This window comes from Vombatus ursinus, unplaced genomic scaffold, assembly GCF_900497805.2.
Source record: "Vombatus ursinus unplaced genomic scaffold, bare-nosed wombat genome assembly UNPS02000546.1, whole genome shotgun sequence".
Classification (NCBI taxonomy): domain Eukaryota; kingdom Metazoa; phylum Chordata; class Mammalia; order Diprotodontia; family Vombatidae; genus Vombatus; species Vombatus ursinus.
In genome coordinates this window covers 456,840-478,457 of record NW_020940324.1, presented here as the reverse complement: position 1 = coordinate 478,457, position 21,618 = coordinate 456,840, and the positions used below count along the sequence as shown (strand labels likewise).

Sequence of the window (21,618 nt, the reverse complement as noted above, 5' to 3'; positions counted from 1 at the left end):
ATTTCTGCTGCTGGGTCTGTTTTCCTTTCCATATAATGGGCAGAGAATTTGGAGGGTGCTTGAATGGGGCCAGCCAACTGTCAGCCTCTAATGATGTCTGTCTTGGCCTTGTTGGGGGCATATGGGGAGACATAGCTATATTCACTTAGTTCAACCAGGACAAGTTTCTGGTGTTTAAATAGGAACTTTTACTTGGAAGTTGAAAGCCATCAAAATGCAGGAGACCTGAAGAGGACAGGGTTTATTGATTTCTGATGGATGAGCAAGTTGTTAGGAGATCTGAGGTTCTCAGGACTTGGGGAATGTAGATTTAGAGCTGGAAGCCACTGTAGGAGGTCATCTGACCTCCCAGAGGGTCCTGGCTTTGCTTCTAAACTGACGCATGACTTTGGGCAAACCATTTCCCCTTTGTTTCCCAGTCTTTAAAATGAGGGGGTAGCATTATTTGGTTTTTAAGGTATTTCTGAGTCTCAGTTCCCTCATCTGTCATAATATGAATGTTAATCCTTGTGACATTCCTCATCCCACAGGATTGGTTTGAGGGAACCGCCCTTTGCCAACGGGAAAGCTCTGCCGGCAATAGGAAAACTCGGGTCTTTGGGCTTTTAGCCTGGGCCTCTCCAGATTTTGGGGCCCCAGTGGAGCTGAAAGAAGGACAGATCACAGGATCCAGGGCATCGGGTCCAAACCACTCATTTTACAGTCGAGGAAACTGAGACCTAGAGAGGAGAAGAGACTTGTCCAAGGTCATCATATCCCATCACATTTGGAGCAAAGCTAGAGACTGTAACATGAGGAGGCTGGGTCAGATAACACCCGAGTTCTCTTCCAGCTCTGTGAAACCCAGGCCTTCTGACACCTAGGTTTTGACCCTGTGCTCTCTGACCCTATATACAGCATTTTTTTTTTTGTATTATGCCACACTGAATCGAGTTCTCTTCTCTTGTTCTAACCGAAGAGCTGCCCCAGTGCTTCAGTTTCTCACCTCTATCTCACACCTGAGTCTGGGGGAGGTACAAATTTAGGGACAAATCTCTTCCTTGGAAGAGAAGCAATTGATAACCTCAGGCCCGGCTGTAATTTCAGCTCCAAGGGCACCAGGGTCAAGGAGAAGTGGGAGGCGGTAGTGATCATTTTGCTGTGGGAGTCAGGGGAGCAGGAATCAGGTGGTAGGGTAGTGCTGCCCTCTGTGCTGATGTGGGCCCGAGGATGGTCTGTCTGCCCGGGATGGTCAGGGGCTAGACACAACAGGGGAGGATTAGGGTCCCTGGCTCCTACCCAGAATTTCCCAGCCCAACCACTCAGCATTTCCCCTGCTCATCAGAAAGTCGCTCCCTGGGTGTGTTGCTGTTCTAAGCAGTCCTGGGCTTATTGGGGATTTATGTCTGAGGATCTCAAAGCACTTTGCAGATAGAGGAGGGCTCCAGCGGAGATGACTTGGTTCTATTCTATTATGGGAAAATGAAGGTATCCTCCCTTATGTCAACCTTGGCTTCACCTCTGATGCTCTGTGTTCCTGTCGTAGGGGCACGAGGAAGGCAAAAGAGGTGTGGGGAGGAGGTAAAGACTGAAAACTCCTGCCAAAGCGATCTGGGAGAGCTTCCTGGAGGAGGTAGCATTTGAAGGGAGAGGGGAAGCAAGTTGGAGCAGCAGAGAGGTTAGGTCACCTTGGGGAGCCCTGTGAACATCTTGGCCTTGTTCTGTTGGGTGACAGGGACACCCTGGTCTGCAGGGTGGAGAGAGGACCCCTGCCTTTGGGAAATGGTGAAAGGGCCACAGTCGTGTCCCGAGAAGTCCACTTAAGCCTGTTTATGACTTCATGCTACTTTTTTTTTTCTTAACAGAGTCTCTGTAGAGACCACCTTCCAACAGGAAAGGCTTCAGGCCATTGCGGTGAGTACCCTGACATCCTTCCTCCTAATCTAATAGGGGCTTAATGAAGCTGGAGTAAGCTGGGAGTGGGGGGTGGGGGTCAGGGGTCCTGTCTCACTGTGAGAGAAACAAAAGAAAAATCATCTACGCGTGTGACCTTAGTCAAGTCATTTAATTTCTCTGGGCCTCAGTTTCCCCATCTATAAAATGGGAGGAGAGGGTTGGAATAGAGGATCCGTAAGGTCCTTCTACACCTATGACCCTATAATCCTTTGACCTCCCTGGGCCTCAGTTTTCTCAGACCATGAGGCCTATGAGGTCACTTCCAGCGATCCCACGATCCTTTGACCTCCCTGGGCCTTAAGTTTCCTGATTTGTAAAAAACCGGATCTCCGAGAGGCCGACCCCCCCCAGGACCAGTGATGAGTCTCTCTCCATGTTCAGCTTCTAAGCTGATCCTGTCATCGTGTCCTCCTTTGATACTGGGCTCATCCTCAAAGCCTTTCCAGCCTGGGACAACCTGCCAGAACTTGGGCTGCGTTGGCAAAAACTTCAGGAACCCAGGGTCACCTCCACACCACGGTGACGCATTGGCGAAGAATTTTCATGTTGCGGCAACAAAAATAATTCAATATTTGTTATTAGAATGTCTGTGATACAAGTTAATTAACAATAATGAATATTGTACTTGTGTACCTCTTTGCATTTTAGAAAACTTTCCCATCCATGACCCCATTTAATCCTGATGACGACAAGATGCAATATGGCGTAGTCGATAGATGGCTAGCTTTGGGATCGGGACCTGTAACATATACAGGCTGTATGACCCTGGGCCAGTCCCTTAACCTCAGTGCTCTCAGCAGCTATCAAAAACTATCAGTGGGGCAGCTAGGTAGTGCAGTGGATAGAGCACCGGCCCTGGAGTCAGGAGGACCTGCGTTCAAATCCAGCCTCGGACCAAACACTTGACACTTACTAGCTGTGTGACCCTGGGCAAGTTACTTAACCCCAATTGCCTTAAAAAAAAAGAAAGAAAGAAAAAACTATCAGTGTGCCTCCCTGTGCTGCTAGAGGAAGATTCTTCTCTTGGAAATTCCTTACGTGGATGAAACCACTGGTGTGGTTAAAAATAAAAAAGCCCTTTCCATAGGTGGGCAGTGATGGTCATCCCCACTATACAACTTGGACAATAGTATAATGCAGGAGTGTTGGATTTAGAGTCAAGGAACCTGGTGGGTTTGAATCCTGGCTGGGCCACTTAGCTGTGTGACCTTGGATAAATCACCTGACCTCTGGTACTAACTTTCATCCCATGTTAAAATGATGGGGTTTGGGGGCAGCTAGGTGGTGCAGTGGATAGAGCACCAGCCCTGGAGTTAGGAGGACCTGAGTTCCAATCTGACCTCATACTTACTAGCTGTGTGATCCTGGGCAAGTCACTTAACCCCATTGCCTAGCCAAAAAAAAAATGATGGGGTTGGACTAAGTGGTATCAGCTCTGAATCCGATGATAAACCTCTGATTTAGGCTCAGTGAAGAGAGCTCTGGCCTTGGAGTCAGGAGGACCTGAGTTCAAATCCTGCCCCAGACACTTGACACTTACTAGCTGTGTGACCCTGGCCAAGTCACTTAACCCCAATTTCCTCACCAAAAAAAAAAAAACCAAAAAGAAAAAGAAAAAAGAAAGAAAAGAGAAGAAAATCTCTGATTTAAAAGTGAGCCTTGGAGAGGTACAAGGACTCACCCAAGGTCAGGCAGTGAAATAGTTGGGCTCGACCAGGGGTGGGGAACCTTTGCCCTGAATCCAATTTGTATTCAGTCCAACGGTGGCACTTAGGGATTTAGAAGGCCACAGGTTCCCCAGCCCTGGACTAGATGAAGACCTAGAGCCCTGGTCTCCTGACTTCATCCTCCATCGAGTAGGCCATGTGACATGGTGACAAGCCGCTGTCTTGTCTGTGACTTGGGAGGCCAGCGGGACAATGTTAGCTTTGCTCCCTTCTCACCTCAGCAGTGGGATACATACCTCTTTCCTTCTTTGTACTCTATTTATAGAATGAGAGGATCGGACACTACCCACTTCCTTAACAGAGAGATGGTGGCCATACTGAGACATTTTAAAGATACTGCCAGTGTAGGCATTTGTTTTGCTTGACTATGCATATTTGTAATAAGAGTTTCAGTTTTCTTTTTCCTTTACAATGGGAGTAGGAGTGAGGAGAGAAAATAGATTTTTTTTGCAAGTAAAAAAATTAAATTTAAAATTTAAATTAAAAAGAAAAAAGAGGGGTGGAATAGATGGTCTCTAAGGCTTTACTAACTCTCAGATTCTGACTAAATCTTTTGTAATGGGTGTGATTAAACCTGGAATTTCAGAGCAGAAGGTTCAGGTTCAAGATCCATTGGTAGATACTGACACCTGCTGGTGGTTGGTGGTATTGCAACCCAGCTCTGATAGCTATTATCCTAGCCCAGGATCCCTCTAAGGGAGGAGTTTTGAGAAAAATAAGATGGTTGGAAGCCCTTTTTTGGGACTGACTCTCACTTCACATCTGTCCCTTAGGAGAAGAGAAAGAGGCAAACTGAGATTGAGAACAAGCGGCGGCAATTGGAAGATGACCGGAGGCAGCTGCAGCATTTAAAGGTACCTGTCCCCATGGGTGACTGCGCCTGCAGCCTCCCCTTTAGTTAGGATCCGGAAGAAGGGCAGCAATTTCCTTTAATATGGTCCATGGGAGATGCTCTCTGAAAGAGGAGACTAAGTAAGCTCTTAAATTTAGTTCTGGCTCTGGGTTCCAACCCCAACTGTGCCTTTTATTACCTGTGTGATCTGGGATTACTTAACCCCTCTCTGCCTCGGTTTCCTTATCTGTAAAATGAGGGACTTTGACTAGATCTTTTAATGTTCCTTCCACCTCTAAATCTGAGAATCTCTTTCCTACCTTTAGTACTTACTGTGTGGTCCTGGTCAAGTCACCTAACTTCTCTGTGCTCTAAGACTTATAAATTGCAGAGAAGATGCCAGCTGGCATTGACAAGGGAGGAAGGAGCTCACTGGGAGTTCCTCCATCAGAAATCAGGGATTCAGCCCCTCTGCCTCTGATCCTATGAGTCGCTAAGTGTTTAAGCCTGGGTTTTGTGGCGGGAGACATCACTCCCCACCCCCATCTGCCCTCCACAGTCCAAGGCCCTTCGGGAGCGATGGTTGCTAGAGGGGGCCCCCTCCACCGATTCCCAGGAGGATGATGTGATGAAGAAGCAAATGCAGGAGGACGAACAGAAGGTCAAACAGCTGGAGGATTCTATCCTGAGGTGGGGAGGCAGGGCTTCTGTCTGGTCTCATCTTGGTGGTGGTGGGTGGTGGAGGAGGGGCTGGGTCTGATCCCGTAGCTGTCATTCAGTCGGTAAGCAATTATTAAGCACCTGCTGTGTACCAGGTACTGTCCTGGGCACTGAGAATACAAAGACAAAAGTGAAACAGGCCCTGCCCTCTGGGAGCTTATCCTTGAACATACATACACATGTATAAATGTATGTAAAATAAATGTGTGGTAATTGGGTTGGGGGTGGCGCTAGCTCTTGCCTTTGAGAAGTCCCTGGTCTGCGTGGGGAGATAAGGCCTTTGCCTGGACTGCTGGGGCTGGCCGTCAGGTTGAGAGGTGCTGGGAATGCAATCCCAGGGGGATCCCCTGGTTCCTGGCCCAGCCCAACATTAGCTCGTGGATTCACTCCCTCTCTACTCCACAGAAGCCAGAGACTGAGGCCAAGCCAAAAGCCCGGCGAGGGGGAGGGGATCAGAGAGAAGACTCACTTTCAGTCCTGGCTAAGACAAAGCCTCGGTCCAGCCAGAGGGACATCCGGGCTGGGGCCTCAGACCCCGCTGGGGAGGGAGCTGCCATCTGCAGAGAAGGAGACGACTTCCCATGGTTGTTTCCCCCCTCCCCCAGAATCCAGGCTGAGGACTTATTCCATTCAAGCCCCTCGTTTTGCAGAAGAGGGCAGCTGAGCCCCATGGGGGGGAAGAGACAGTGAGTCAGGGCAGGGCCAAGCCTTGAACCCAGATCTCCCCATATGACGTTTGGAGATGCTAACTTTTCACCGAGATATTTGTAAGGCACTTAACGCAATGCCTGGCACGTAGGTTTTTAAATGCTCTTTTCCTTCCCTTCTCGCTCTATTTGCTCCCATCAGAAAGGGAGGACTGGATGCTCCTCGTGACTCCTGAAAAACTAGCTAAATAGCGAGAATATGGAGGAGGAGCCCCATGACACCCCCACAGTCCCAGACCCCTTCACCAAGATTTTTGGCTTTTTGTATCCCTCCAACGAATCTCTCCTGGGTCCAAGATGGGGCAGTGCCCACCTGTTCCCTACCTATCTCCGTGACAACTAAAGTTGGCTGGACACTGGAGTGCTTTGAGATCCTCTGTAGTTCTGTGCCTGGTTGTGGGAAGGGTGTGGTCACCTGGGGAGGCAGGGGGCTGAGTGATCTCTGGCTCAGCCCAGAAGGAAGCCACACCCCGTGGGCTCACTACCTCACCCAAGTCAGCTGTGTTTGGCTTGGGAGGGAGGGGGATGTTGGGGAAAGGGAGGGGTATTGGACAGTGGGAAAACCTGAGTCCTGTGAGTTACTCTTTCCAGAGATTTATTGTGCTTGGGAAATGGGTGTCTCTGGTCTGGTTATCCTGTCACTCTAGGAGAAGGGGTGTGGTCATTGGCAGGTCTCTGGAACTTACCTCTTCTTTCTGTGGGTTTGCCTGATGCCCTCCTCTCCCCCTCCCCAACTCCCCCTTTCCTAGCTCTAACCCCATCCCCCCAGCCCCCTCCCTGCCCCACAGGCAACTTTTATCTGGAAAGAGACTCAGGCTAGGCATCACAAGACCTGGGTTCTAATCCAGACTCCAGCTGTGTGATCCTGGGGGACATGTCACTTCCTGTCTGACTAAGTTTCCCTATCTATAAAATGAGAACTAGATGATCTCTAAGCATCCTCCCAGAGCTTCAGTGATTGGTTGGGTAAAAGGCAATTACCCTGATTTTGTTAATGAGCTAAGAGGTTAAATTATATACTCCATTACTCACAGATGTCAGAACTAGAGGAGAGCTTAGAGATCATCAAACCATTTTACTGATGGGGAAACTGAGGCCTTGAGAGGGTGAGGGACTAGCCCAAAGGCACCCAGTGAATCAGTGGCCAAGTCTTCAGCAAGGATTCTGTCCTCCCCTAGGTTGGAGACTGAGCTAGAGATCCTGGAGACAGAGGACTCTGTCCCAGCTACCAGGGAGAATGTGGTGGTCCCAGCCCAGGCCCCAGCCCCAAGCCCTGTGAAGGAGGAGAGAAAGGAAGAGAAGATCCTTCATTCCCAGAAGGTGAGGTCCCTGCAGCAAGATGACTCTAGGGGTTAGAGACGTTGCCCACCTCAGGGCAAATCCAATGGGGGGGCGGGGTCTTGAAGTTTTAAGATCTGGAGAGATTTGAAGAGGAGGAAGCGTGTCAGTTTGGGAGGGCTTCCTGGAGGCAGTGATCAGAACCAAGCTTTGGCATCCCTGTGTCCCTTTCCTCCTCCCTCCCAGTAGCAGCCGGATGTTGGCCCCTCCAGACAGTTTCCTCCCTAAGATGGCTCCATTGACCCCTGTCAGCCGGGCCAGGACACACCTGGCCTTCCTGGAGCAAAGGCAGCATCTCCTGGACCCTCTGCTCCTCCCTCTCCTTCCTCCCCTGGCCTCCCATCTCTTCCCCTTGGGATCCTGTCCCCAGGAGCCTGGCCCTACCCCAACACCCTCCCTGACTAAGCCCACTTTTTGTGGGCCCTCCTCCGCCTGATCCACTGGGATCCGGGATCATCGGGACCCAAAGGGGCTTTGGAGATTGGCTCCATTTTAGAGGTGGAGAAAGAAGCTCAGTTAGGGACAGAGGCTTCTCCGAAGTTATGTAGAGTCACTACCCCCCCCCCCCCCGCAGCTCCCCCTTGCAGGAGTACACTGTAAATGTTTAACAACTAGTTCTCCAAGAGTTTAAAAAAAAATGTACATAGGACACACTTTTACTTTTAGTCTGCACTTTAAACCTTTTCTCCATGACTTTAAATCTCGACAGTCAATAAAATAATAAACTTGCATTTGCCGATTTCTGAGCTGTAAATGCTCATGTTGGAAATCTAATAATTGGGTCTCCAGCATGCCCCTGGATTCCTTTCAATTTTTCTTTTTCTGGCTGATGCCAGGGGACCTGGGCAGGTGGAGAGGAAGGGGGGGGGGCGGTCTGGGTAATGGGGAAGACCCAGCCTGCCCTGGGTTAGGTCTGTGGGAGGCTGGGGGACCAGGCCATGGGAACCTCAGAGTGACCTTTTTCCTGTTTTCACTTGCAGACCCCAGTGGCCTCACCCAGAGGTAAGTGTCTGAGGTCCCTGGGACTGCCAGGGTTACATTGAGAAGATTCAGGTGGGGGATGATGGTGGTGCCCTCTGGTGGTCAGAACTGGGGATGCAGGAGAAACTGCTGGAGGAGTCCCTTTCTGGCTGCCCTAGCCCGGTTCCCTTGGAGAAGCTCAGAATAGCAAGTGGTGAAAACTCAAAGGTTGCTCAGAGATCCTCCTTAACCCCTTCTTTTTTTATAGGGGGAAATAAAGACCCAGGGAAGGAAAAAGAGCCGGTACTAGAACTCAGGCCTTTTGACTCCCAAGCCAATGGGAGTCTGATGCCCTCCTCATCAAAGGGCATTGCAACTCAGGGTCTCTTCTCTCCCCCAGTCTCTCCACACCCCATTGCTTCTGTCCCTAAAAGAGTCAGCCTAGGTAGTGGAAAGAGCCCTGGGTGTGGGGTATGGAGACCTGATCCAAGTCTGGTATCTGTATGAATTTGAGGAAATGCCTTCCCCTCTCTGGGCCCCATCTGAAAATTGAGAATGATTCCTATGGCCTCTCCCAGCTCTAAACCCTAGGTTATTATTTTTCTGAGCAAGTTCCTTGTGTCTGGGTCTCGTTTCTGTTTGTGACATGGGATTTTACATCTTGGGAATGTATTCTTGGAGCAGGGCTAGGTTCTGTCTCTCACTCGTATCCCCTGATTTTGCCTCTTCCTGAGCAGAGAAGAAAGTCACCAGCAGCCCCATGAAGGTGGTGGAAGGCACTGAGATGATGAAGGCAGGTGGGTGGTGAACCTCTTTCCCCCTTCTGTACCCCTAGGAGGGTTTTGGGCCAGCCCCTGCTGCCAGGGAAGGGTCTATTGCCCTCTAGAGCCACCTTCCTGTCTCACGCTCCATCGCTGTCCATGACATTCAGCCAACTTTCAGTTATCTGGGAGTGTGGATTATCTATGCAGAAGATGAGACGCTAACTGGCCTGTTATGGCCCGAATGAAACCATCCCATTGTGGCAGTAATCCTGGAGTAAGGAATGGGGTTTTAGATTATTGGTGATTTTTCATCATCTGGGGTTAGTAGGGACTGGGGACTGCTGAGAGTTGGCTGTGGGCCTAGCCCAGATCTGGGCTGGAAGTAACTACCGAGTGGGAAGGACTTTGCTCTGAAAGCCTGGTCCAGAGTTCTCAGAGGACTCCTCAGGTCATGCTACTGCAACAGAATGTCTGGACCGAGGCCTTCCCAGGTCCCTCCGCTCAGGGCCCTGGGTCTCTCCACATGGGACACTCTGTCTGCCACCCTCATGGGCTGGCCCGTCTGCTTTGGCTGCCCCTCAAACGCCACCCTCCCTTCCTTTAGAGGAGTGGGCTCTCACTTGCATGGTAGCCCTAACCCAACTCTGCCTCACTGCTTCCGAGTCCCGAGTGCCTCCAGCTGTCTGGATCAGCCGCTTTCCCTCCTGCCTGTGACACTCTCACCCCTGCAGGCCCCAGCCCTGTGTGGCCTGATCTCAGGGGAACCAGCTCATTCTTCCAGCAGAGGGAACATTGAAGACAACAGGGTGCAGGATGAGTGAGTTTTCTGAACCCCAGGTCCTGGGGTGACAGCAGACACTTGTGGGCAAGCTGGGGAGTTCCTGTTAACACAGCATGCGATCCGTCCTAAGGCTGGGTTCTGAGAAAGGAGAGTTGGCACCCAATTGAGAAGAGTGTAAGAGTTTGGAGGCCAAACTATGCTGTGAGCCTTTCATGTAGGAAACTGACTTGGCCAGAGCAGAAGAGTCACCTTGGGAAAGAGGGGAGAAAACAGGGCCATAGAGGGAGTGTCTCCATTGTTAGCCTTAGGAGTGGAGACTGGCTATGAACTATCGGTGCATGACTCTTGGGATACAAAGGATCTCAATCGGCCAGAAGAGTGGACCAGATATAATAAGATAGGATGTAATAAGAATAAATAATAAGTCCTACACTTGTGTTTAAAAGAAAAAATAACTGCCTAAGTGATTGGCAGAGGCATGGCTAGGCATAGTAATTCCAAGGAGAATTCCAGGGGGTCAGTGAACAGCATTGTACAGCAGTAGTGTGGTGGGACCCCCAAGAAGGCCAGAACATGGTGGGTGATAGCCCCATTCTCTTCTCCCCTAGTCAGACAACCAAGAGGTCTGGGTTTAGCTGTAAGACTTTGTCTTAGCACCTCATTAAACTGTAAGCTCCTTGTGGGCAGAGACTGTTTTTTACCTCTTAGTACAGTTCCTGGCATATAGTGCATGCTTAATAAATATCGATTGATTGATCGATTGATTGATGTGTTAGCAAGGACATTAGTAAACAGAAGAGGGTGATCTGGATGATTGGGGGACAAGGGAACGTGTTAGAAGAGGATCGGGTGAAGGAGTTGGGAATTATTAGCCTGAAGAAAAGACGAGTGGTGGGCATTGGAGAAGTGATAGCTGTCTTGGAGTCTTTGAGGGGCCATCATATGGAAAAGGGCTTCGAATTGTTCTGCTTGGCTCAGAGGCCGTAACTGGAAGCAGGTGTTAAGGCCAGTCATGGACCCACGTCTACCTTACTCTAAAGCCAGGCTCATATTACTCCCATATGTCATATAATCTTAGTATTTAAAGGTGGAATGGGATGTAAAGACCATCTAGGGTAACAGATGGAGGAACTGGGGTTCAGTAAGGGGAAGTGACCCAAGGTCACACAAATTGGACTGTTAGGATTCGAACCCAGGTCTTCTGACTCCAAATCCAGTCAGCAGCATGGCCTGTGTTGAAGAAGGGGCAGCAACTGGAAGGGCATCTGAAGGCCCGACCCCTTGTTGGGGAAAACTGAGGCTCAGAGAGGGTAGGGATTTGCCTGAGGTCACCCAGCTGAGCCAGGGTTTCCAGCCTGGGCCGGTGACTACTAGCTCCTTCCTCTGCCGCGGAGCGTTGCTCTCTGCGGCCATCCCACTTCTGCCTCTGCTTGGCCCTTTCTCTTTTGCTCACCTGCCCACCTGCCTTGCTCCTTTGCTCGCTTCTGCTTGGCCCAAGGTCGGGGCTGGGGCCTGGGATGCTCGTGTGGTAATTCCTGTCCCCCTTTATGTCTCAGCCATGTACTCTGTGGAGATAACCGTGGAGAAGGATAGGGTGACTGGGGAGACGAAGGTTCTGTCCAGCACCACCCTGCCCCCTCAGGAGCCCTTTCTGCAGGGGGTGAAGGTGTATGAGGACGAGATGAAAGGTAGGCCGCCAGCCTCCCTCGGGGATGAGGCCCTGATGCAGCCTGGAGGAGCGAGGACCCAGCCCTCTGGGGACTGAGGATCCCCCACACCCGGGGGTCCTTCTCACAGCAACCCCTGATAACCTGTCTTGGTTCACAGTATACACAGCCTGGGGATGAAGTCTCCAAGCCCAGGACACCTAGCTGAAGAGCACTGGTGCCCTGGGAGTGTTAGTGACCAAAGAATATTAGAACTAGGAGGCACCTTAGAGCTCACAATCCATTAACCTCCTATTTTACATTGGGGGATCTGAGGCCCAGAGAGTGGAACCACCTTGGCCAAGGGCACACAGCCATGGGCTCCCTTCTGATGCTTCTCTTGAAGGAGGCTTCTGGATTCCTCCTTCCCCCCTACTTCCATGGTAGGGCCCTCCCACCAATAATCTGGACACTGTTCCTGGGGGATTCGGAGCCAGCCAAACTGGACCCAGGTTGCTTAGTGACAGAAAGGTGATCCATCTCCATGGCAGCCATGGGCTGGCAGGCTCCCTGACCCTACTGCAGCCTCTTGGCAGCCTGAGTGTCTCTTCACCCACTCCCGCCTGGTGCCCTGGCCTCACCCTCACCCCATGCCAGCCCAGTGCCCAGATTGGGTGGAACAATGGTGCCACCCAGTGGTCAGAGCAGCAGCTACCCCTCCCCCTGGCTTGGCCCTGCCCGGTTCTATTCAGAGGAGGCTCAGGCTGGGGGCCCCCCATCAGGACCTCGCTCCCAGGCTGCTGATGCTGCAGGAACTCTACACTGTCCGTCCCCGAGCCGAGAAAGAACACGGGGCTAGATGCCAGGGAGGCTGGAATTCCAACCCTGGCTGCCCTGCTGAACTGGCTGTGTGACTTTGGGGAGGTCACCTGCCTCCTCTGTACCTTCCTTGTTTGTAAAAAGGGGCCATGGCCAGAGAGTTGTGGTGAGGATGATTTTAAATTCTGAGGCTGAAGTTCTCAAAAAGCCTTTGGGGCTTTCCAGTTCCTTTGGGGGATCTTGTTCACGGTTGAGGGGAGATGGGTGTCAGGATCAAAGCAGCAACCCTTGAGTTCAACTCTCTCATTTTACAGTTGTGGAAACTGAGGCCTAGGGGAGGGATGGCCCTTGTGCAAGGGCCTGAGGCAGGAAAGAGCAGAGCTATCCAAATTAGAGTTTTTTCCACCCTTCAGATGGACTCTGTTCCCCAGAGTCACCCTTACTGGCCACCCCAGAAAGAAGAGCATTGTTCCTCCCAGGTCCAACTACTTAGCATAGGAGGGAGAGAAGTAGTTCTCTCAAGTGTGAGGTCAAAGCTCTTGACCTCCACACAGTGACCCTTACTGATTACATTAAGAGGGAGAGATGTAATGCTTCTGGATCCAAGTTCAGGCCTCTTGAGCCCCAAGGGTCACCTTTACCTGTTACCGTAGGACAGAATCAGTATTCCCAGCTCCAAGGTCAAACCCTGGCTGCAGCTTTGTTCAGCCCTCCTCCCCAAGATTGCTGGGTCTCACAGTCTTGTATCTTGTCTCTCCGCTTCCTTTCTTCCTTCTCTCCTCCTGCAGTGGTTCATGCAGTGGACGGCACCACAGAGAATGGCATCCACCAGTTGAGTTCCTCAGAGGTAGACGAGCTGATCCACAAAGCAGATGAGGTGACGCTGAGCGAGGTAACAGTGACAGCAGCCCCCGAAGCCCGAGGGACCCCTGAGGTGACCAGATCCACCCCCCGGCGGGAGATCACCGGAGTACAGGCACAGCCGGGAGAGGCCTCGGGCACTGAGGCAAGCCAGGAGCAGCCAGTCACCATGATCTTCATGGGCTACCAGAATGTGGAGGACGAGGCCGAGACCAAGAAAGTCCTGGGCTTACAGGATACCATCAAGGCTGAGCTGGTGGTAATCGAGGACCCGGCCCCGCCCAACGGAAGCGCCCAGGAACCATCGGCCACTGTCGTCACCACTGCCCCAGACAGCAAGGAAGAGAACCAGGTTGGGGAGAAGCCGGGCCTCCAAAGCCCTCCGGTAGATGTCACAGCCAGCGCAGACAAAGACCTGGATATGAAGAAACAACGTTGTCGGTGTTGTTCTGTAATGTGAGGCCCCCGGGCCCGTTGTCCCCTGGCCCCGACACCGCCTTCGAGCCACTCTGTGCCATGCCCATGCTGGCCATACTGCCAAGGCCCAGCGTCTTCACACACACACACATATACACACACACACACTCACACACTCACACACACACATGCCAGATTTTATTGACACGAAAATCTCTTTATGAAACAGAAAATTAAACCTTATACCTGTTTCTCTTGCAACCCTTAACATACTCCTAACAACACACACACACCCATACTCAGAAATAAACACACTTGCACCCCTGTGCATACACCAAACACTGAGACACACACAGATTGATGATGCCCGGTCACCCAGACTCAACTCAGAGTGATGCACACTGTTACAGAAACACACATCTTTGGTCACACTGAGAAATATTGTATGCAGGGACCCAGGACTAGATTACCCAGACCTACAACTCCCCATACACACACACACACACACACACACACACACACACACACACACGGAAGCACTCCAGATACACAGTCAGACAAGTGCATCCACACGGACACACGGACATTCAGATAGACAGAGACATCGATTCAAGCGACACATATTCAACCTAGCCGCAGTCCCCAAAACTCATTTACAAACATACAGATGTACTCTTCCCTCCCTCCCCCCCTTCTTAAACAAGGACGAGGACTGTGCGGTTGGTAAAGGGTTCACAACCCCACCTTGCCGATGGAGCAGCAGCGTCAGCCCTCCTGAGCCCCTGCCTCCAGCCTGTGCCCGCTTCCCACGCCGGCAGGGTGGGGGGTGGGGAACGTGAGCCTGAAGAGGGAGTCGACGACGAAGTCTCCTTTTCTGTCCTGAAGTGTGGTCCAGTGGAGTGAGCGCTGGATTCAGAGGCAGAAGGCCCGGGTTCAAAGCCCAGCTCTGCTACTTAATCTCTTTGTGACCTTGGGCAGGTCACTTCTCTCAGCCTCAGTTTCCTCATCTGTAAAATGAGGGTGTTGGATAAGATGGCCTTGAAGGCCCCTTCCAGCTGTAGGTCTTTGAAGAGGATGGATGGGTGGGTTGAGTTTCTGGCCCTGTTCTCCCACTTGTCCTTTGGAGGCGAGGGCTGTCGTTGAAGCGTTGAGCTGGATCTGAGTGGTGGTCCCCTAACCTCCTGGTGATGAGCGAAGCCCCGCTGGGATCCTGCACCTCCCTGGCTCTGTGCCTGTGAATGGACTAAGAACTTCCCAGTGTGGGTGTTTCCTCCCCAGGTCCCCCAGCTCTCCCTGGGAGCTAGTTGTATTTGGCCCTGCTTGCTCGTGGTGACTCAGGGAGGGCTGTGGGAAAGCAGAACTTTCCTCCTTTCTGGCGCTTGTGAGCGCGGAAGCAGCTGAGCAGAGGGAGGTTGGGATGGAGAACCAGAATTGGATTTATGAGACTGTGTGGATGAGGCCTCAGATCTGCGATGGGGGTGGAGGGGAAGACAGTTCTTCCCTGGGTCCACTCCCTGAATGGATGATGGGGTTTGGTTCAGTGAAAACTGGGCCTCCTTTCCTCACCCTCAGCGGAAGGACTCCCGGAGCCCTTGCTGTCTTGAGTTCTGCTTGGTAAACTTTTGCTCTAGAATGTAGGGACATTGTTGGAGATGCTGCTCTGAACTCTCAGGCCTTCTTCAGGTACAGAGGCCAGGTCTAGAACCTGCTGGTGAGTCTAGACCTCCGTGTTCCACTTCCCAAAGTGGGGACAAGACCTAGGCCTCCTAGGGCTGGGTTGTGGAGATGGTCAGTCTGGACCAAACTTGCCCTCAAATGCTAGCCTCCCGGGACCAGATTAGGGTGAACCAGATGCAGTTGGGACATGGGGTGGCAAGGGGCAAGACCTTTTTCCCACCTGTGGGCAGCAGGTGCCCCTACAGAATCACAGCAGGGGCCCTCAGAGACCTTGGAACCCCTTCCTCTACAGAGGGGGAATGCAGTTGCAGAAAGGTTGGGTGACTTCCCCACCAGAGGCACTCAACCTCGCCCAAGGTAGACCCAAGGTCGTCTGTTGCTGTGGGTACCCCTAGCATGCTTCTTCCTAGCTGATCGTGCTCTCTCCCCACCTTGATCCCCTGGGCCTTCTCCATCTGGTGCTTCTCTCTTTGGCTGAGCCAGGCCCGGGGTAGGAGGGGATTTGTTTGGAGCTGCCGAGAGACTCCACTTTCCCTCTCCTGTGCCATCTTCTCCTATCTGCTTTGGTGGGGAACAAAAGGATGCGCCCTTGCCTCTAGCCCAGGAAGGTCTAGAAAGACCCAAAGTCTTGGAGCTGGGCCCTTACTTTGAGGGACAAGGGCAGTGCACACCCTGGATGTTCTGGGCCCCAGCCCAGGCCCAGCTGTGGGAGCTGGGCTCTTTGTGAGCCCCTCCCTCTGGAGTAGGCTGGCCCACTTTCATGTCCTTGCTGAACTGAGGCCGGCTGTCCCTGGGCTTGCTTCTGGATCAGGGTTTGGTTTATGAAGACCAATCTTGGCTGGCCTGTGGTCATTCGTTTAGTGGACCAAGGAGTTTGGGGACAAAGACTCCCTCCCCACCCCTGTGATTGCTCAAGTCAGCCACTACCAGGAAGAGCACTTCTTTCACACCCATGACCCCATGGTTCAGTAGTTCCCAGTTTTATGAATTCTAAAAGCTACAGCCTACTGAGCTAGATGTCAGTCCCCAGGAAAATTGTATTCTAGGGAGTTTGGAAGTATTTAGAAATGGAAGTAAATGGTGATCACCAGGAGCCAGCATGAGCCCACTGAGATGAAGTCCTGCCAGCCTGTCCTTTCCTTTTATGACAGAGTTATTGGACTGGTAGGTCATGGAAGGTTAGAGGCCATCCCTAACCACACTGGTTTTGGCAGTCCTGACTGGTGTCCCATGTGGTATGAATAGGGGTAACCTAAGGATTTCAATGCTAGTGATATTTTTCCCTCCAAAACATTAAATATGAAATTATGTACGTACCCAGGATACTTGTGTGGCAGTTTTTCAGTATGAAAATAGATATGATTTCCTCTTATTTTGATCTAACATTTCCCTGACTGCTGCCACCCCTCCCCCTAATTCTGGATATATATGCTAGAAATATCCCCACCCCCAACTGCCTGGAGCCATCTCTTTAACCCAAAGTTGTCTGTGGTAATGATTTTGGGTGCCCTCTTCACACACATACAATGTATACACATACATGCACGCGTGCACACTTCTGTCCCTGAATCTATGTTGGCTTTGAATTCCCAGGACCTCTTCCCACCCCCAGCTCAGTGCCATGAGCCAGAGACCCGTGGGCCATGACCTTGAAACAGACCCCTGGGGCCCAGTGGGGGTGGGCTCCCTCCAGGCCAGCCTGGCCAGGCAGGTCCCTGCCCTCGCCCCTGGTATGGGAGGGGTACAGCACCCCCACAATGCCTTTCCGCTACTCCCTCAAGGCCCACAGACCCAAGCAGGGAGGAAAGGTGTGGGCACCTTCACACCTCCCTCCTTTGCCTGTTCTGTCATTCCAGCCGATTCTCCCCCTACCCAAGGTCTGCCCCAAGTCTGTGCCTCCCGTAAGTGTCCTTCCTTCTCTCTGCCCTCTTTCAGTGAAAAGGCCCTTATGAGTTCCACTCACTGTTTGTAAAGACAAAACCACCCCACAAAACTCTCCTCCCTCCCCCTTTGGAGATGCAAATAAACAGTGTGAACAGCTTGCCCCTACCAGCTTCCCTGATCTCTTTCTTGGGGAGGGTTAAAATCTGGAGGAGCTTCCTGGAGGAGGCAGCACCCTAGGCAGCTGGCGCCTGGGGCCCCATGCTAGTGGGTGTGTCCGTACGAAGCTGGGTCATTAAGTCATAAAAAGAGGTGGCAGATGGCTATAGCTGCTGACGTAAGATCCGTGGGGCCCCTTAGACCATACTTCCCATCTTCCAGGATCCCGCGGGGAGGCTTACTCCAGGCCACTTTGGGGTCTCACTTTTCCAAGTGGGAGCTCCTAGAATGGCCCCAGTTTATGCCCGGTCTGGGAAGACTCCCCCACAAGACAGGTGAGTCTAGACCTGAGCCATGAATTCCAACCCCACTTCTCCCCTGTTCAAAGCAAAACCTTCACCTTAATTCGAAGGGCTGAGAATGGGGCCCAGGGTGAAGAGTCAAGGGCCTGGGAGGCTTTGGGGTTGGGGGGAGGAATAGGATCTTTCCTGGTTTTTTTGATAACTTTCCCTAAGTTCATCAATATTGTCTGGAGATTCCAAATGGGGGACATTTTCTCCCTGGGGCTTCCCTGCCCCATCCATGGGCAGTGTCTGAGTTCCAGATGGGGTTCTGTCCTCATCCCTTTCCCCCAGCTCCTTCCTTGTAGCTTTCCTGCCCAGGATATACTCTCACCCGGTTGCTATAGGGAGAGGAACACCTCAGTTCCTGTTTTGAAGGGGAAAGGTGCCGGTGGAGTTATATAGGGAAGAAAATAGGCAAGGGCCAGGCTGGTGGAGAAAATCTGGCAGAAAACGTTTCTGAGGATCCCCCTAAGCAGCAGCTTTTAGAGGTGTTCTGGCCGTGATGGGAGAGAAGATGGCTGAATCAAAGGAGGTGGGTCTTGATTAGACTTATCTAGTGGGACTGGGGGCAGAGCTAAGGGCATCGAGTGGGGAAAGAGTGAACTGTACTGAGATGCAGGATTAAAGGGCCATAGATTTAAAGCTGTACAGGACCTTGTAGGTCAACTAGTCCATCCCCTTGGTTTTCCAGATGAGGAAACAGGCCCAGGGTGGTGAGGTGGATGCCTGTTTGCAAAAGGGCTGGACCAGTTAGCCTATGAGGTTCCTTCTTGCTTTGGGAATCTAGGCATCCCCTTGGGATCTGGTCCCTTTGTTCTGGGTCTCCCCAGGTTGTCTGGCCATTCCTCTAATCCCAGATCATTGAAATGCTACTCGTGATGTAAGGATAGAGGAGCCATAGTTTCATGGGATTGGTGGTAATGGAAGGTGTTAGAGGAGGTGATACTGGATGGAGGAAAGAGCCCCCAGCCATGGGAGTCAGGAGTCCTGATCCAATGTGATAATTGTGAAGTGCTCAGAACAATGCCTGGCATACAGTAAGTGCTACGTCAATGTTAGCTATTATTATTATTAGTGTCACATTTTTATTATAACTTACAGAGTGACTTCTCAACACCTAAAATTTCCTTATCTATGAAATGAGGGTAATTGTACCTGTCCCCAAACCAGAAACCAACGGAAACATTTAAATATGAAGAACCAGAATGGGGAAGGAGTGGACAGTTCAGGGAGGGTTGGTCATGGAGAGTGCAAAGGGGGGGATCTACTTCTCATCCCCTTCCCTCATGAGGATGCTGTGAAAAGACAATGAGAGAAGGTGTGGAAAACAGACCCTGGATTCTTCTTTGTCCCCTTCCTCCAGACTGACCTCTGGGCCCCGGGTGCCCACTGGCCCTGACCTGATCTAGACCTAGCTCAAGCCGTTTCCCCTCAATGTTGAGCTATCCCCGTCCGTGGCAGGTGCTCTGCACCACGACCAAGATCCAGGTAGGAGCCCCATGGCCCCCCCACCTACACCCTCCTCCCCACCTGCCAGCAGCCACAAAATCACTATCCCTTCTGCCACATGGGTTCCCTGAGCCCTACACTCCCCATGCCCAGACCTCTAGAAATGGGAAGGCCTGCCAATGCTGATTCCTTGCTGAGTGACTACAGTCCCTTCTCCTCTTTGGAGCTGCTTTATAAAATAAGAATAATTGTACTTCCCTGTCCCTGAGTCTTCTTTCCCCCACCCCAGTGTTAGCTTCCAGAAGTCTCCAAAGTCAGCTGGAGTTCCTGTCCTCTCTGCTGGTCCAGGAGGGACCTGCAGGAATCCAGATGAGTGTCACAGACAGAGGGTTAGAGAGAAAGAAGGTGGCTTTGAATGGGAAGGGAGGGAATCAGGTTCAGAGAAGTGGAGGCAGATCCACTGGATGGGTAGAGAGGCTTTTCTTTTCTAGAGAGAACACAATCTCTTTTCAAGTATCTGAGGAAGCACTTGCAGGAAAGGCTCAGACTTGTTCTGTCTGGCTTCAACAGACAAAATCAGGAGAAATGGATAGAAGAGGAATATGTAGGCTTGTAAGACAGAGCTTACAAAGAATTCGAGACATCCAAAAGTGGAATGGGTGCCTCAGGTGGTAGTGAGTTCCCCATCACTAGGGGTTTTCAAGTAGAGGTTGCAGGGTCATTTGTCAGGGGTTTCAAGGGAATTCTGATGTAGGGAACTAGGTTGGATTCCATTGTTGAGGGTCCTCCTGGGTCTGTGATTCTGGGACTCAAAAGACCCCGGATTTTCAAGAGCTTTTGGGTCAGAGTTCTTTTGGGTAAATCCCCTTCTCTTTGGGCCCTGTACTTCCTCATCTATAAAATCAGGGCATTGGACTACATGATTTCTGAGGTTCCTTCCAGCTCAGAATCTATGATCCCAGCAATTTCTAAGTATTATTCAGCCCCTGAGAGGCTATGAATAAACCTTGTTCTTCAAGGCTGGCGGCAGGAGAGAGGATAAAATCGCCTGGGGCCTACGGGGGGCCAAGGGCTGACCCCACAGAGCCCCAGCCACTGGGAAGCCTTGGCATTGGGTATTGTGCCCGCCCCAGCCCTTGAATTCTGCCCACCTGAAGTAGGGGGGGAAGATATCATCTTTCTGGCTCCTCCTGCCCAGCGGGACCTGGGCCTTGTTTCAGGAGCCCCTGAGGTGGGGCAGGGCCAGGGAACGGGGGAACCAAACTCCCAGGCCACACCTGCTCCCCTCCCTGGCAACCTGAGCAACTAGGGCGGGGCCCAGGGAGGGAGGTTGGGGCTGGGACAAGCTGGGAGCGGTCATTTGGTCATTTCTGCCCAGGGAAGTTGAGCCAGCGGTGTCTTAGGAGCAGAGGGACCCAGCTCAGGGCTGGTGAGTTTCTGGAGGGGTGGAGGGGACCCCTGGCAGAGTGGGGCTATGGAGAGATGGAGGGGTGGGGTGAGGTCTGCGTGATTGTTTCTGTGCGTGCCTCTGAGGGTGAGATCGTATGATTGTCTTTGTATGGCTAGCAGTACGTGGATTGTCTTTGTGTGTTTCTGTGAGAGTGTGTGCGTATGCGTACATCTCTGTGTACCTGAAGGGTTGGAGTTGATGATTACTAAATGTCCTTTCCAGTTCTAAACTTCCTAATTCTGTGCATGGGTCTGAACAGGTTTTTCTGACTGTGAGTGTAAATGTGTTGTTTGTGTGGGGAAGGGTGTATTTGGAGAGGGCATATGCATAAATGCATTTCTGAGTGTGAGATTGTATGGGAAAGGTGTAGAAGGAGACGGTACATCGTGTAAATAGGACAGTTTGTACAGGGTTGTCTTTGGACGTGGAAGCGGGAGTACGTGATTCACAAGGCCATAGACTTCAAACTGAAAAGGATATTAGGCATTGTCTAGCCCAACCCTTTTAATTTTACAGTTGAAGAAATTAAGTCCCAGCATGGGGAAGAGGCTTGTCCACAGAGGTAGTAAGTGCCAGATGTGGGATTAGAACCCAGGTCATCTGATTCTAAATGCAGGGCTCTATCCACTGTACCATACTGTTCTGGCTGAGCATTTGTATGGATTCGGGCAGGATTTACATGTCTCTCCTCTGCCCCCCTGCCTCCTTCCCCATCAGGCTGTCCTGGGTTTTATGGAGTTGTCTGAGCTCTGAGGCCAGAAACTCCCTAGCCACTTTACATGAGGAAAAACTTCCCAACAGGGAGAAATATCTCAAAGTGCAGCAGGCTGCTTCAAAACATGGAGTCCCCCTCACCGATGGCCTTCAAACAGACCCTGGATGTCTGTTTAGTGGATAGGTTCTAGAGGAAAACCTCATGCGGATACAGGTTGGCCCAGGAGGCCTCTGAGGGCCCTTCAGACTGTGGGATTTGCTGTGATGGGATACTGCATGTCTAGGCTGAAAGGATGTTTAGAACACAAAATACCAGCACTGAGAGTGTGACCTTAAAACACTGAATGTCAGAGCTGGGAGGAAGCTTAGAACATAGGCTACAAAATATTAGAGCTGGAAAGGACTCTAGAACAAAAAACACAGAATGGCAGAACATG

The 21,618-nt window shown here is 51.5% G+C and overlaps 2 protein-coding genes across 3 annotated transcripts in view; both read left to right on the top strand.

Annotated features, from left to right (window-relative positions):
• The window catches only part of PALM (paralemmin), a 31,028-nt gene extending 13,795 nt beyond the window's left edge, over positions 1–17,233 (top strand). Inside the window, exons 2-9 of one of the 2 annotated variants that reach the window (XM_027858844.1) lie at positions 1,845–1,893; positions 4,436–4,516; positions 5,054–5,184; positions 7,100–7,241; positions 8,240–8,261; positions 8,957–9,016; positions 11,321–11,452; positions 13,018–17,233. In XM_027858844.1, the coding sequence (XP_027714645.1) occupies positions 1,845–1,893; positions 4,436–4,516; positions 5,054–5,184; positions 7,100–7,241; positions 8,240–8,261; positions 8,957–9,016; positions 11,321–11,452; positions 13,018–13,550 (1,150 nt within the window). In that variant the 3' untranslated portion in view covers positions 13,551–17,233. The remainder of the gene's footprint in view (positions 1–1,844; positions 1,894–4,435; positions 4,517–5,053; positions 5,185–7,099; positions 7,242–8,239; positions 8,262–8,956; positions 9,017–11,320; positions 11,453–13,017) is intronic. The other variant, XM_027858922.1, reaches the window with a different exon arrangement.
• A 3,128-nt stretch (positions 17,234–20,361) lies between these two features.
• The window catches only part of MISP (mitotic spindle positioning), a 23,288-nt gene continuing 22,031 nt past the window's right edge, over positions 20,362–21,618 (top strand). The window contains exon 1 of the mRNA XM_027858407.1: positions 20,362–20,446. The gene's annotated coding sequence lies outside the window, so the exon portion shown is untranslated. The remainder of the gene's footprint in view (positions 20,447–21,618) is intronic.